The 13,011-nt window shown below is 40.3% G+C and overlaps 1 protein-coding gene across 4 annotated transcripts in view; it reads left to right on the top strand.

The window, feature by feature from the left end:
* Positions 1–13,011, top strand: part of unc5cb (unc-5 netrin receptor Cb) — a 128,860-nt gene that overhangs the window by 72,874 nt on the left and 42,975 nt on the right. For all 4 annotated transcript variants that reach the window (XM_087843704.1, XM_087843703.1, XM_087843702.1 and 1 more), the window contains exons 3-4: positions 1,435–1,578; positions 7,698–7,801. In XM_087843704.1, the coding sequence (XP_087699830.1) occupies positions 1,435–1,578; positions 7,698–7,801 (248 nt within the window). The remainder of the gene's footprint in view (positions 1–1,434; positions 1,579–7,697; positions 7,802–13,011) is intronic.

Below are 13,011 nucleotides of genomic sequence, written 5' to 3'. Positions count from 1 at the left end.
TTGAATTAACAGACAATGATAGGGGGTTGTTGCAGACAACCCAATGTTCAACAATAGGATTAAAATGACCCAAAGATTTGAACATTTTTGCAGAAAAAAATAGAAAAAAAGTTTGCACCACTCTTTAAGTGCTGAGTTAAAATAGATTTGTTTCCAATTCAACAAACAGTTTGTCATCGTCTCAGCTAACAACAAACCTTTCTACAGGGCAAGGCACTAAAACTCGATGACTAATGACTGGGAGGAGGGGGAGGAGGGGGGGAACAAATGACAGCCAGTGTTTTGGAACTGATGTCAGGGCCTGAATTTGGTATACAAACAACATGGTGTTGATGGCACAGGCAGCTGCTGATGGTGTAATGGTGCGGGGAATGCATACAAAAAGGCGATTCAAGAACAACTGGCAGCGATTTGATAGTCCCACTTTCACATCATTGCTGACCAGGTACATGAGCATGAGAGTTCCAGGAAAATGACATCAGCTTAATTTCTTTCCAGTAGGATACACAAACCCCATATCTAAGCCTAATGGGGCAGCACTGTTGGGATGAGGTGGCATGGGATATTCACAGCGTGAAAGTTCTTTTTAAAAAATCTGCACAAATGTTGCAGGACTGCTGAATGTGGATCCATGCAAAATGCGAGATGTTCCAGTGCCCAGCAGCATCCAAATGCAGTTATAGGGACCATCTCCATACATATGGAATACTTTACTTCTATTAGTTACAAGCGTGCTCTCGTTTTAGTTCGGATACTTGTTGAGATTCTCATGATGTCTGCAAAACGCAGTCTGTTGCAAATGCTTTTTTTTTTTAACCTAGCCTTTTTGAATGCATCATTGTCCTCTTAAATGTCCCATCCTGTCAGAAAAAATATTATGGATTGAGAAATGAAATAAGCACTGTACTTCAATAAACGTCGGTGTGTCAATAATGCACGCATAGACTGTTCCTAGGTTGCATGTACATAACTCAAATGCTCCAACAAATAGGCATTTACAGACATGCAGAGATGTGCACACGCTATGGTAGCAGCATAATCTGCTCTAGAGGGGCAGCTGTGGGTAGAGGCATTTGTTTTGGGGATGATTTGTTTGTTTGGGCCCTGGCACCCAAATGAGCAGTAATCAGAGGAGTTAGCAAACAGGATTGTGTTAGCCATGACGCTGAGAATCCTCCCCCACAAGGCCCAGACCCAAGCAGCTCAGTGCTCTGGCTCTAGAATCAGGACAGACTGACACAAATGTGTATTGTTTGAGTTTGGTGTGTATGATGTCACATTATTTTAACCATTTCAGCTTTCCATCTATTTATATTTTCTGGTGTTCAAATTAATGTCATTTTCCTGCACGGTCAATTCTTTGTTTTTTGTTCTGTTTACTGTTTCACGTCTCCATGATTTAAAAAAAAATATCCTTTATGCTCTTTTCCCCAGGTTTGGTCGTGAGGGAGGCTAGCATAGAGATCACTCGGCAGCAAGTGGAGGAATTGTTTGGGCCAGAGGACTTCTGGTGTCAGTGTGTGGCCTGGAGCTCCGCTGGGACCACCAAGAGCCGCAAAGCTCATGTCCGCATCGCCTGTGAGTATACTCCCCCTCCTTTCATCCCTCTCTTCAGGCCATTATTCACTTATCGTCTCTCTCATCTTTGTATTTCTCTCCAAACAAAACCTCTCAGTTGCCAAGAAAACGCATCTCAGCGACGGACTTGTGTATCTTCACAGATTCTGGAGATAGTAGCAGTGAAAAGGAGCTTTTGCTAACATGAGATTCAAGCGTCCCTTTGAACTTGAGTTGGTAAAAAGCCAGTACAGTGGTTTCCTTGCGGGCAGCACAGACCTGAAGAAGAAGCACAGAGGGGGAGAAAAAGAGCTGAAGTGGCGTCTGTGCACTAGGAGAGCTGTGGTGCATGTTTATGACTTCATTTGTGTATGGTCCTCCTTTGTTCTCGGTTTGTCGTCCTGCTGAAAAAGCACCACGCAATTGTTTCTAAATAATGAGAAACATTCTGTACTGGATCTAAAGTTTGGGCTCATTTTTTAACAGTTTTCCCCAAAGGATGTGGCAAAGAAAATCAGAAAAAAGGGTAATAAAACCCCAGAAGACATGATGCAGAAAGCAAGAGCTGCTTAAGTCTGACTGTGACATCAAGGCAACATTTTTGCAACACAGCTATTACGTGACACAACTACTTACACGTTTTTGTCAAAATTCCACCTGAAGGAAATCCTATTATAGTATCGGCTAGATCATTGCACTTCCACCTCCTGTCAAGTAGTTTCAAGGCACCGTGACTGACGCATCTTTTCCATCTTCACTGTTTCTCTTTAGACTTGTGGCAAACTGGGGGGGAAAAAACCCTGCAATACACACTTGGAGAGTGTATTGTAGTTTATGTCAAATATATTGTCAACACTGGATAAGGATATGACTTGAGCTGTTGATGTTTGGTGGGGAACTGTCAGAATGATTTCATCTTTGCTATACAGTGCATCAGAAAGCACCTCGCAAAGTCAATATCCAGGATTTCACCTGAACCGCTCAATTAAAAGCAACTTAGCAGTGATGGAGCTGTCTCTCCCTATTTTTATTCGATCATCTCCACTTCTTTGTATTACTAGCTCTTTATTTGCTCCATATTCTGCACAGTTTGTCTCTGAATTTAGTGCATTCCCCTTCATTTCCAACACCAGTATCTCTTCTTATTACTGCTTCTATTATACTAGCCTGGTGAATCCGAATCACGCCTCTCAGTCTCCCACTGAGTCCACTCCCGCTGCTCCACCTCCTATAATCACCCGTGATGAGCAGCCTGCCAGCACTAACCTATCCCTCAAATCACAATGGACCCCTCTTCCCCTCCCATTAGCTTCTGCTGAATGGATTAGCTCCTCTACTGGGCTTTCTCTCCAGGCAGGCTTCTTGTCAGAGCCAGACTCTATCCCGTTAGGCTAATGGAAACTGGGGTTGTTTTCCTCTCCTTTCCCATCATCTAAACATATACAGTTTAATCAGACGGTGAGTCACATCTAGCGCAGATGAGTTAAGAGGCTGCCGTGTTGAAGAAGGAGCTTTCAGTCTTGCTGGAAGTTTGGCTGAAATTACTGTGAGAGCCTGTCAGAGGAAGAGAGAACATGTGCATTTCTTGTGTGTCCTTCTCTTCGTGTGACCTCCACAGAACCGTTTTAATTGGCCTCTATTTTTGGGGTGAAGTTATTGCTTGCCACCGAGGGGTAATAAAAGTATTTTCACAGAAGCAAATTAAATAAATTAATCAAATCAGAAGAAATGGCTTTCAGGATTGGCGGAGGGGAATCATACACAGAAAGAGCAAATTGATTTTCTTGTCTGTTTGTGGACTTTTGGAGCAGGTAAAACCAAAGCAGCATTGCATGTGACTTTCCTCGGGATTAAAACTCTCAGAGTAGGCCTCCTGATATCGGATTGCACCAGTAGCTAATGATTTACTAAGCAAGAAAAGTAATAATTTCTGAAGCGCGCAGTGCTGGTGTAATTTTGCCTGACAAGTAGCCACTTAAGGTAATGGTTGTCATATGTGTATCTTTCTGTGGGCATGCGAGGCTGGAAGTGTTTGCTTGCTGAGGGGAGAATGGTGTGTCTCCCGCAGGAATGTCTACTCAGCTGCTCCCACACCCTCTATGCCGCAGTACCGCTCAGGGTTACGAGAAGTGAGGAAAGGAGAGACTCCAGCGGGGAGGTGTAATTTAAACCGACATCCAATAAAAATCTATATTGCAAAATAATCGCTCGTATGTTACTTACTGTTTCATCACAGGTACATTTTGATTAGTGAACTACAAAAGCAGCGGGTGTTTGATTTTTAGTTGAATAAGAAGGCTGAGGACTAAAAGTGTGAATATTCCACATAAACACACAAACACTGGCCTTTGCCACTGATAGTAACAGTGTTGCCTGTTAAGCGAATTTATGCTCTGAATAGTAAATGCATAATTTAACTAAGAAGAGCTATGAAATGAAAGGAAGAAAAAGAATTGGGTTATGTTCCAAACAAAAAGAGAATAAAATATGTAATAGGAACCCACCAGCCACTTCATTAGGAACAATTTGCTAATAGCAGGTTGGACCTTTTTTTGCATTCAGAACTGCCTCAGTTCTTCATGGCACAGATTCAACAAGGTGCTGGAAACATTCGTGAGAGATTTTGGTCCATATTGACACATTTGTAGCCCATTCATCACCTGCATGTACATGATGTGAGATGAGATGTCGTGGCCATGGGAGTTCTTTGAATACAGTGAACTTACTGTCATATTCATGAAACCAGCTGGAGATGATTTGAGTTTTGTTTATGCAAAATTCTGACCCTACCATCTGAATGTCACAGCAGAAATCGAGACTTGTCAGACCAGGCAGCATTTTTCCAATCTTCTGAGCCCATGCGAGCTTTAGCCGCAGTTTCCTATTCTTAGCTGATAGGAGTGGCGCCTCGCGTGGCTGCTTTAGCCCATCTGCTTCAAGGTTTGACATGTCAAACGGTTATTTGAGTTACTTTTGCGTTCCTATCAACATGAAGCAGTCTAGCCATTCTCCTCTGACACCTGGCATCAGCAAGTCTGGCATTTCAGAAGCTGTTGCTCAATAGATATTTTCTCTTTTTTGGATGTTTTCACTTTATTCAGGATCAGGGACCGGGGGTGCCAAAACACCTCGGACAGGTCGCCCGTCTAATGCAGAGCTTAGACAGAAACCATTCATGCTCACATTCACACCTATGGCCAACTGTTACCAGTTAACCTGACACATGCATGTTTTTGGACTGTGGGGGAAGTCAGAGTACCTGGACAGATAATTTAATTTGTTAGATTTGACTGTAGTGCAAATTTTATAAATCATAAAGTTATCAGTGTGTACCTGTCATACCGTGACTTCTAATTATTTTATCGTTAAGGTAGCATCCATCGCTATAGAATATCTCCTTTCCTTTCCTCCTGCCCACTTTATCTTAAGGAAACCAAACAGCTTGTGTGTCCTTGGATTGAATTCGAAAAACCTCTGTCAAAGAATATACCCCTGCAGTCATTCTTTCTTTTAATTTCATACCAGACTTTTACGGAAATTACTTTCAATTCAGCAGTCACCCTTTCAGCCATTACAATACATTGAAATGTGCTGAATTATAACATATTCCCCTGAAGACACGGGTACTCTCGGGTTGAACTGGAACAAGGATACCTCATGAATTTGTTATTTTAAGGATCATTTTTCCAAATAAAAAAATGAACCGTAAAATGACTATAGGTATTCTTTAGTGTTTCCAGGTGCTGCATCATCATGTATTCTGTAATAGGAACATAATCTTCTTCCCTTCGGGGATGCAGACCAGTTCATTCTAAACAGTGAAACATGTCTATTTTAAAATAATGTCTCTAAACCTAATAGCTATTGAATGAAATGAAAGCAAATGAAGAAACAAAAAAAAAAAATCTGTTGTGATCAGTCTTTGGAGATCTCTTGTTTTATTATAGGTGGTAATGCTCTTTTCATTCTGTATCCATTCATACACCATCTCCCCAGACACTGAAAAGCATTTCTTTACTATGATAGATAAGGAAAGTGTATCCTGTTACACACTGTGCCTAAGAGTCTTGAGAGTCTTTAGAGATTTACACGCAGTTTGCTTTGACTTTTCAAGTGCAAATCCTGCCATACGATCTGTGTCACTTCAGACAGTATGCCCACATCTAAAGTCCATGTGCTATTCTAGGACTATAAAATATAATAAATCTGTACCTTATGTTGGTACACAATGTCAGTAGCTGTACATTACTGCAGCGTTCTCTGAAGAAGAACAGCTGTATCCTTTTAAAAGATCGGGTCCCGGAATGAAGGTCACTGCAGGATTTGTTTTCATGGACACAGTTAGGTGTGGGTTGAAGAAGAAACTAATATATCTGCTTGCTGTGGACTTTCCATGTGGTCCCTCTGCTTTTAGGGTTCCTCCAGGTACTTCGGCTTCAACAGTCCAATGACATGCAGGTTAGGTTAGCTGGACTTTCTAAATTGGCCATAAGGGTGGATGTCATCATGCAAGTCTCTGTGTCTGTTTGTTAGCTGTGTGATGGACAGGCAACCTCTTCTGTCTCTGCCCCGCTTCTCTGTCCCCATTGTCACGACTCTGGTTGGTTAAGCATTTAAAAAATAGACCAAGGGATGGGTGAACTTTTTTTAATGTTAATTAACAGCCCATGTTGGCTTATCAAAGATAGGATCTTCAGGTCAGCCTTCATTCTATAGCTTGTATAGTTCAGTGCTGCCAACATCGAAAGCTACAGGAAATTGGTGTAATGCAAAATACAGTTTTATAACTGGGGTGTTTTTTTTGGGGGTTTTTTTTTAAGCGTAATGTAAAACTAATTAAATGTAGTAAGTAACATGTGGCATGTAGTTGTTTTTCTAGAGAAAAGAGTTCTAATGGGTGCAATCATGTCCAAGTCTCTCCTCTGAGCATCTCATCTCAGTTAGACTTCCTGGTAAAATAAAATACAGTAGATGACATCATTTTTCATTATTTTGATGAAAAATTAACATACATTACGATACATTACATTACATTTCAAAATGCATTTTTGGTAGAATAACCAGTGACATCTGTTAGATTATAAAGCTTGCATTCTTGACATTGGTAAGTTGTCATATTTCCGATTGACTGACAGATGTATAAATATCTACGAACTACTCATGGCCACCTTTGTGGTACTTCTTGCTGCAGTTTGCTGTGATGGCACGCACGCATGCACACAAACACTCACACTCTCTCTCTCTCACACACACACACACACGCACAGACGCACACAAAGAAAGAGACAGCTGGTGATAGAGCCTTTTGGTTTGTTTTACCCTTCAGTCATTCTTGACTGTGCGCGTTTCCCCATCCACATACAGTATAGGTGCCACATTTTGTACATTTGTCTCCTCAGGAAAGGGAACAAAGTTATGTAGAATTGTTGTCTGGAATAAAATATGTTTTCGTGCTTTGCTGAATGAAGTTATTCACCCCCAAACCGAATGTGTCAATAAAAGTGCGTATGACGAGAATTTTGCAATGCTTGTGAAAATGGTATCACTGGGGTTTGAAGGATTGATTGTAGACATGATGCTTCAGTGCCTCTAACGTTGCTCAGTACTACTGTACCTCCTCTCCTCTCCACGCCCCTTCTCGTCAGTTGATGCCCACTGCTACTGTCTCAGTCTGTGCAGCATGATATATGTCTAATGGGCTTCAGGTTCCAGTGTAGCATGACACCTTCAGTAATCCTAGCCTGTCAGCTCCACTATACCTTCCCTGCACTAATCCATAAGGGCTCTCACGCCAAGAAAATGTTGGTTTTCTGATGGAGCGCAAGTGAGCCCCTTCTCCCTATTTTCCATCCATCTATTTCAAGCAATCTGTGTGTGTGGGTGTGGGTGTTGAAGATGAGCTTGGAGACATAACACTCACCTATAGTCTGTTTTATATATACTGCTTTTGCACAGAGGCAGGTCTTATTGACAACTTAACCTTTCTTTTCTTTTAATTGTTTTTATAGTTTGTGACATTAACACTGGTCGGCTTTGTGTTTAATCTTAAACATATTTCAGGATATACTGTCGATCTTCTAGTATGATACGCTTTCATTTAGCACTAATACACAATGTCTTTTATGTGTTTTTTTTTTCAGACTTGAGAAAGACATTTGACCAGGAACCTCTTGGAAAAGAAGTGTCACTTGAACAGGAAGTGTTACTTCAATGTCGCCCACCCGAAGGCATCCCAGCTGCTGAGGTAAGGTCCAAAAGGGTGTTCCATGAAGCCAGTGCACGTTTGTTGTTAGGATAATTGGTTTGAACAGGTAAGTACTTTTCAGGGAAATGCAGGCAAAATGCTCTCACCTCAAATCCACCCAACTGACTTCTTTAAAAAGAGGTAATTTTCACTGACTTTTGGGATGGGTTTTTGGAGATATGCCATCATTATTCTTGGCATTATTTTTTGTTAAGTATATAAAATGTTAAAATATCACCTACAATATTGTACTGCATAGTGAGCTCATGCATTTTTTAGCATATATTGTAATTTTGGTAGTGCCAGTCACTGATTCTGTTCTTCTATTCTCTAAATAATTCAGGTAGAAACTGTGTGTTGATTACAGAATTTGCCTCAGTTTTAAACTTTCCTATTTCAGAGGTTTCAAATAAAATAACACTGAATAAATCTGACACGCCACACTGCACAGATAAGGACATTTTTCACCACTGCCCGGGTTATTAAAGTTCTTTGGGTATTTCCTGAACATCGGCCTGTCACTGCAATTTGGAGGAGAGAAAATTGTAATTATCTGCCGAGGGATAAAAAAAAAAATACATTCAGTTGTGTGACTTTGCTACCTTAGCTTGGCCAGTATCTCCTCCCTGCCATTCTTTCTCCCTGCCCGACAGTAGAACCCTATTAGGACTGTATTTGAAAAGGCTCAGTTGAGATTGCAGGACCATAGATACAGGATGAAAGTGTGGTTTGATGGTTTGGTCGGGAGGTGGTTTTTTTTTTAGTTGTGAGTTGTAGGGACTGAACTCTGTAAAAGCTTATGAATGACCCGGAAAAGCTGAGTTAAGTGAGTGGAACTGCACAGCATTTATCCCTGCTGAAAGTGCTGACAAGCTCAATGGACGAAAGTTTAGGAGTAGCACTCCGCAGACTCTCCTCATACAATCCAGGCTTTAGTCTGATAGTTTTCCTGTAACAGCTGTATAGTAATGGTGATTTCTACAGCCTGTCTGAGGTTACTGTAAGCCCTGGATTAGCTCAGTGTAGCGATCAAAGACCTAGCTTGATTACAATCATACCACATCCTTCTGAATTGCTGTGGCAATCCAGATGTACAGTGAAGAGTAAACAGGAGATTCTGTTCGCCTGGAGTAAAGGAGCCGCTGTTGTTTTAGTGTAGATACCCAAGGCGGCCATCAATTGAGAAAACAGAGCACTCATACGATGTTTAGCTATTGTAGTAATTGACCTCTTTTAAAAACATTATAGTCTTTACAGATTTCCCTTCACTTGTATTCAGACTAAAGTCAGTAATTGCTTTCTATTTACTTTTCTTTCCATGATCTACCTGACTTTTCAGTGTGTGTACAGAGGCACACTTCCAACTCTTTTAACTGGTCCCTCTTACCTCATGGCTGCTAAAAAAGACAACAGTCCCATTTCACTAGATAGTTCCCCCACTCTTTTCTTCTGAACTCAAACTCAGCTGCCTCGGAGGGAAAAAGGACAAAACCGAATGCTGCTTTTTCATCTGTGTTTGTCAGGCCTCTTCTCACATAAGCTCGCCAGAGAAAAAACCTTGGAAAAAGCAGATGGGCTAAGTCTGTGGTTACATATGAATCTGGAGAAATATGTAGCAGCCGCTGTTGAGAGAAAGATCTGTCATATTTCACCCGCTCAAGACACAAAAAAATATAGAGAGGATGAAGGCAGAAGGAGAAGAGCTGTTAAGGTTTGTCGGGGATTGGATCCACCGAGTTGTTGTCAGGCCTCCAATGAGCTGTCAGCTCACTCTGTGGTTCCTTTGCAGGCCTTTGCCCAGAGAGCAAGAGGCTGGCAGGATGGCAGAGCTGTGGCGGAGCCATAAAAACCCCATACTCTCACAGCACTTTTTTTTTCTTTAAATCATGTGCTGTGTGGCTTCTCTGTCATAAAAAAGTACAAGTAAGGCATGCACATCTGCTGACTGTCCATGTACTGCATTGTCATATGTTTTAACTTCCACTGACATGTTCCCATGACAGTGTACCAGCAAGGACATTAATTTGCCTGCATACAGAGAACTTGCTGCCAAAAGACTGTTCGTCCGTTCCATGTAATTACCGGTGTGATTCCTGGCTCACCAGCCTAATATCTGGTCTACAGATTGGGGTGTTTTCAGTCCCATTACCACAGGTGTGTAAAATCAAGTAACTAGGTAAGCAGTCTTGCTTTTAAAAAAATAATGGGTCAATCTTTAAAGAGGTCACTGAAGATTTTGCTGTTATAGGATGCTACCATTGCAACAGGTCAGGTTTGGAAATGTCTTACCTGCTAGTGGAAGTGGAAGCATTTAGGAACCACAGTCACAAGATGGAAGACCATTTAAAGTTACAAAGCGGGATTGCCAAGTGTTGCGGAACATAATGCGTAATTCGCCAACACTCTGCTGACTCAATAATTGCAGAGCTCCAAACCTCCTCCTACATTAACATCAGCACAAAAACTGTTCGCCGGGAGCTTTGTGACATGGGTTTCGATGACCCAGCAGCTTCTCTATGTTTAACCCTTTAAGACCTACCATAGAACCAAGTCCGCCAGAGCTTTTATTATATTTTTACATGCTGTAGTGCCATTTTTGGGAGCATTTCAAGTTGATATACATCAATGCAACCATTATAGCCCAAATTTTAATAATATGTATGCATTAAGTGCATACCCATATGAAAAATATATATATCAATCTTATAAAGTTTGTATCTGTCTTGTGTGAAACTTGTATGAAAAGCATACAAGAGTGAAAACAGATATAAGATCCCTTGAAAAATTATATAATGAAACTTGTATGTTTTGGATACTTACTAAAACAATATATGAAAGTAATGAGAAAGTGGCCACTTTCATGAGTAAATCATATAATTTTTACTATTTCTTTTCCATATGGGTAGTAATTACATAAATTGCGAAAAAAAAGTGCAATAAACTACAAAAAAAATTGAAAATCGTTTTTGTTTTTTTAAAATATATTTCTAGTTACAGAAATTTAAGAGGCTTATGCCTCAAAACTGTAAGTACAAAAAAGTTGCACAAAATAGTTTCCCACCACAGGAAATTTATTTTGAGTGTCTTCATAGTTTTATTTTTGAAATACACCAATATGTATTTACTACAGGAAAAACGAAAATAAATATTATAATGCAAATTTGCAAAAAAAAAAGAAGCATATGCATCAAAATAAACTATTTTCAGCAGTGCAATGTGACGTCTAAGCATTCCAGAAACGATACAGAAAGTCATAAAGTCAAACATAACTTTTAAAAACACCAGTATAGGCTCATAAGGCCCTGAAGGTAAAAAAAAAACAACTACATTTCCGAGACAATGATGTCACTTCCGGTTTCAGGCAGGCACGATAGTTTGTGCTGATGATCTATTCCAACATAGGAAGTGTTACAACAGCTGATCGGATCGGTAAGGCTTGTTTCTGGAATATTGTGTTTTTATTGCTGCAAGTGGTTTTTATGCAATTTTTGCAAAGCTATATGTGGAAGGAAACTGTGACCTAGGACAAGCTGATGGCATAAGATGTAAGTACAACTCCTCCGGTTTCATATGCAAAAAAAATTATTGTGCTAGCTTACCTGGTTGCAGTTCTACCAGGATTTAAAAACAGCTATGCAAAACAGAGCATGCTGGCTCTGACCGGCTTTAAAGGGTTAATGTGTAGATAAAACAGTAACTTTGTCAATGTAGTATATTTTTATTTTAAGTGCATAATATTGTTCTTGCAAGTTTTTTGTTATTTTCTGTGTATAGTTTTTTTTTTTGTCCGGTTAACTTTTACTTAACCGTAATAACCCTGTCTATTGCTACTGTTGATTGGTGGCTAAAAACATTGTTCCACAGGTAGTAACATATTGCTCTGTTGTTTTGCTTTAGAAAAGATTCTGAGCTGTCATTAGAACTGAAAGCACTGATAGTTTGTGTTATTTCAAGGTGAATAGTTTTAGTTAAGCTTTCAAAAAGGCGTTCTGTCGAGATCAGCTACAATGCCAAAAGTGTTTCAGCTGTTTGAAACGATTAGTTACCAAAGTAGTTCAGCGTCCTCCCAACCACATACATACTTGCACATTCAAAGAAGAAAGAAGCCCACATTTTGCAGAATCAAAGTAAGTCAATCCTAATTAGTTTTGATCTCAGATTACAAAGAACTGCACTGTTTGATGCGAGCTATTATCTATCTCCTGGTTCGTCTTTGTCTTCCCACTTTTTCAGATGATTTACATTATAAGCTGTCATGATGGTTTACCATAGTAATGACATCCTGTGATTCTTTTTAAGTGGTTTTGAGTTTTTCTTGGCTTTCTGCGTGGGCTGTTGCCCTGAAAACTAAACATTATGCTGAATAGCTTGGATTGCTTCTGTGATGATGCAGCAAGTTTTCATAAAAAACACATGAAACATCTCAGAGGTTTTGGTACTTGAAGTTCAATCTGAGCCATTTTCATGTTTACTTAACTTATTTTTACTGAAGCACAGTAAAAACGCACACACACACACACACACACACACAGTTTTGCACACACAAAGAAAACAAGCAGCAGGCATTTATCTTGGCTCTCCCTGTGACCATTACCAATGGAACTTTGGCCTTTGAGAGCTGAAATACAGCGAGTTGGGTTTCTGGAATAGCACAGGGATTAAGTCATCTGAATGTCTTGTATGGTCTGAATAAATTAGACACTCAACAGGCTCCCTTAAAGTCATTGTTACACGTTTCCATAGCCATGAATATTTGATATGTACTTAATGAAGAGCAGAAGGAAAATCTAACTGTTGAGGCTATTCTAGGAACAGTAGAATCGGAGTGATTTGGCACAAAGGCTCTGTGCACTGTTTCACTGTTATATCGGCTTAGTGGCTGAGTGCTATCCGTAGTTATAGTAATAAAGGTAAAGATGGGAACTGAGAGCTTCTCATCAGCTCAATGCAGATCCTTCCCTTTGAAAACCCTCAGGAGGCTCTTTCATCCACATCTAAAGGACCTCTAGACAAGCAGCAGCGGCCTCTTTTTATACTTAATATGTGGCAGCCTTAAACTCGACAGCAAAAAGAATTGTTTCTTTTCTTCGCCCATTCCCTTCGTCTCCATTTCGGAGCACTTGTCACAGTCCTGAGACAAAGACAACAGTTCAGAGGTTACGCCGGACCGGGAGGCACTGTGCCTATTTCCATGGAAGCAGGATTTTAAT

The sequence above is a fragment of the Neolamprologus brichardi genome, chromosome 7, assembly GCF_056152115.1.
Source record: "Neolamprologus brichardi isolate AB-2024 chromosome 7, ASM5615211v1, whole genome shotgun sequence".
Taxonomy (NCBI): Eukaryota; Metazoa; Chordata; class Actinopteri; order Cichliformes; family Cichlidae; genus Neolamprologus; species Neolamprologus brichardi.
Note: the sequence above shows the minus strand (reverse complement) of the source record. Positions and strands in the feature narration are given on the sequence as shown.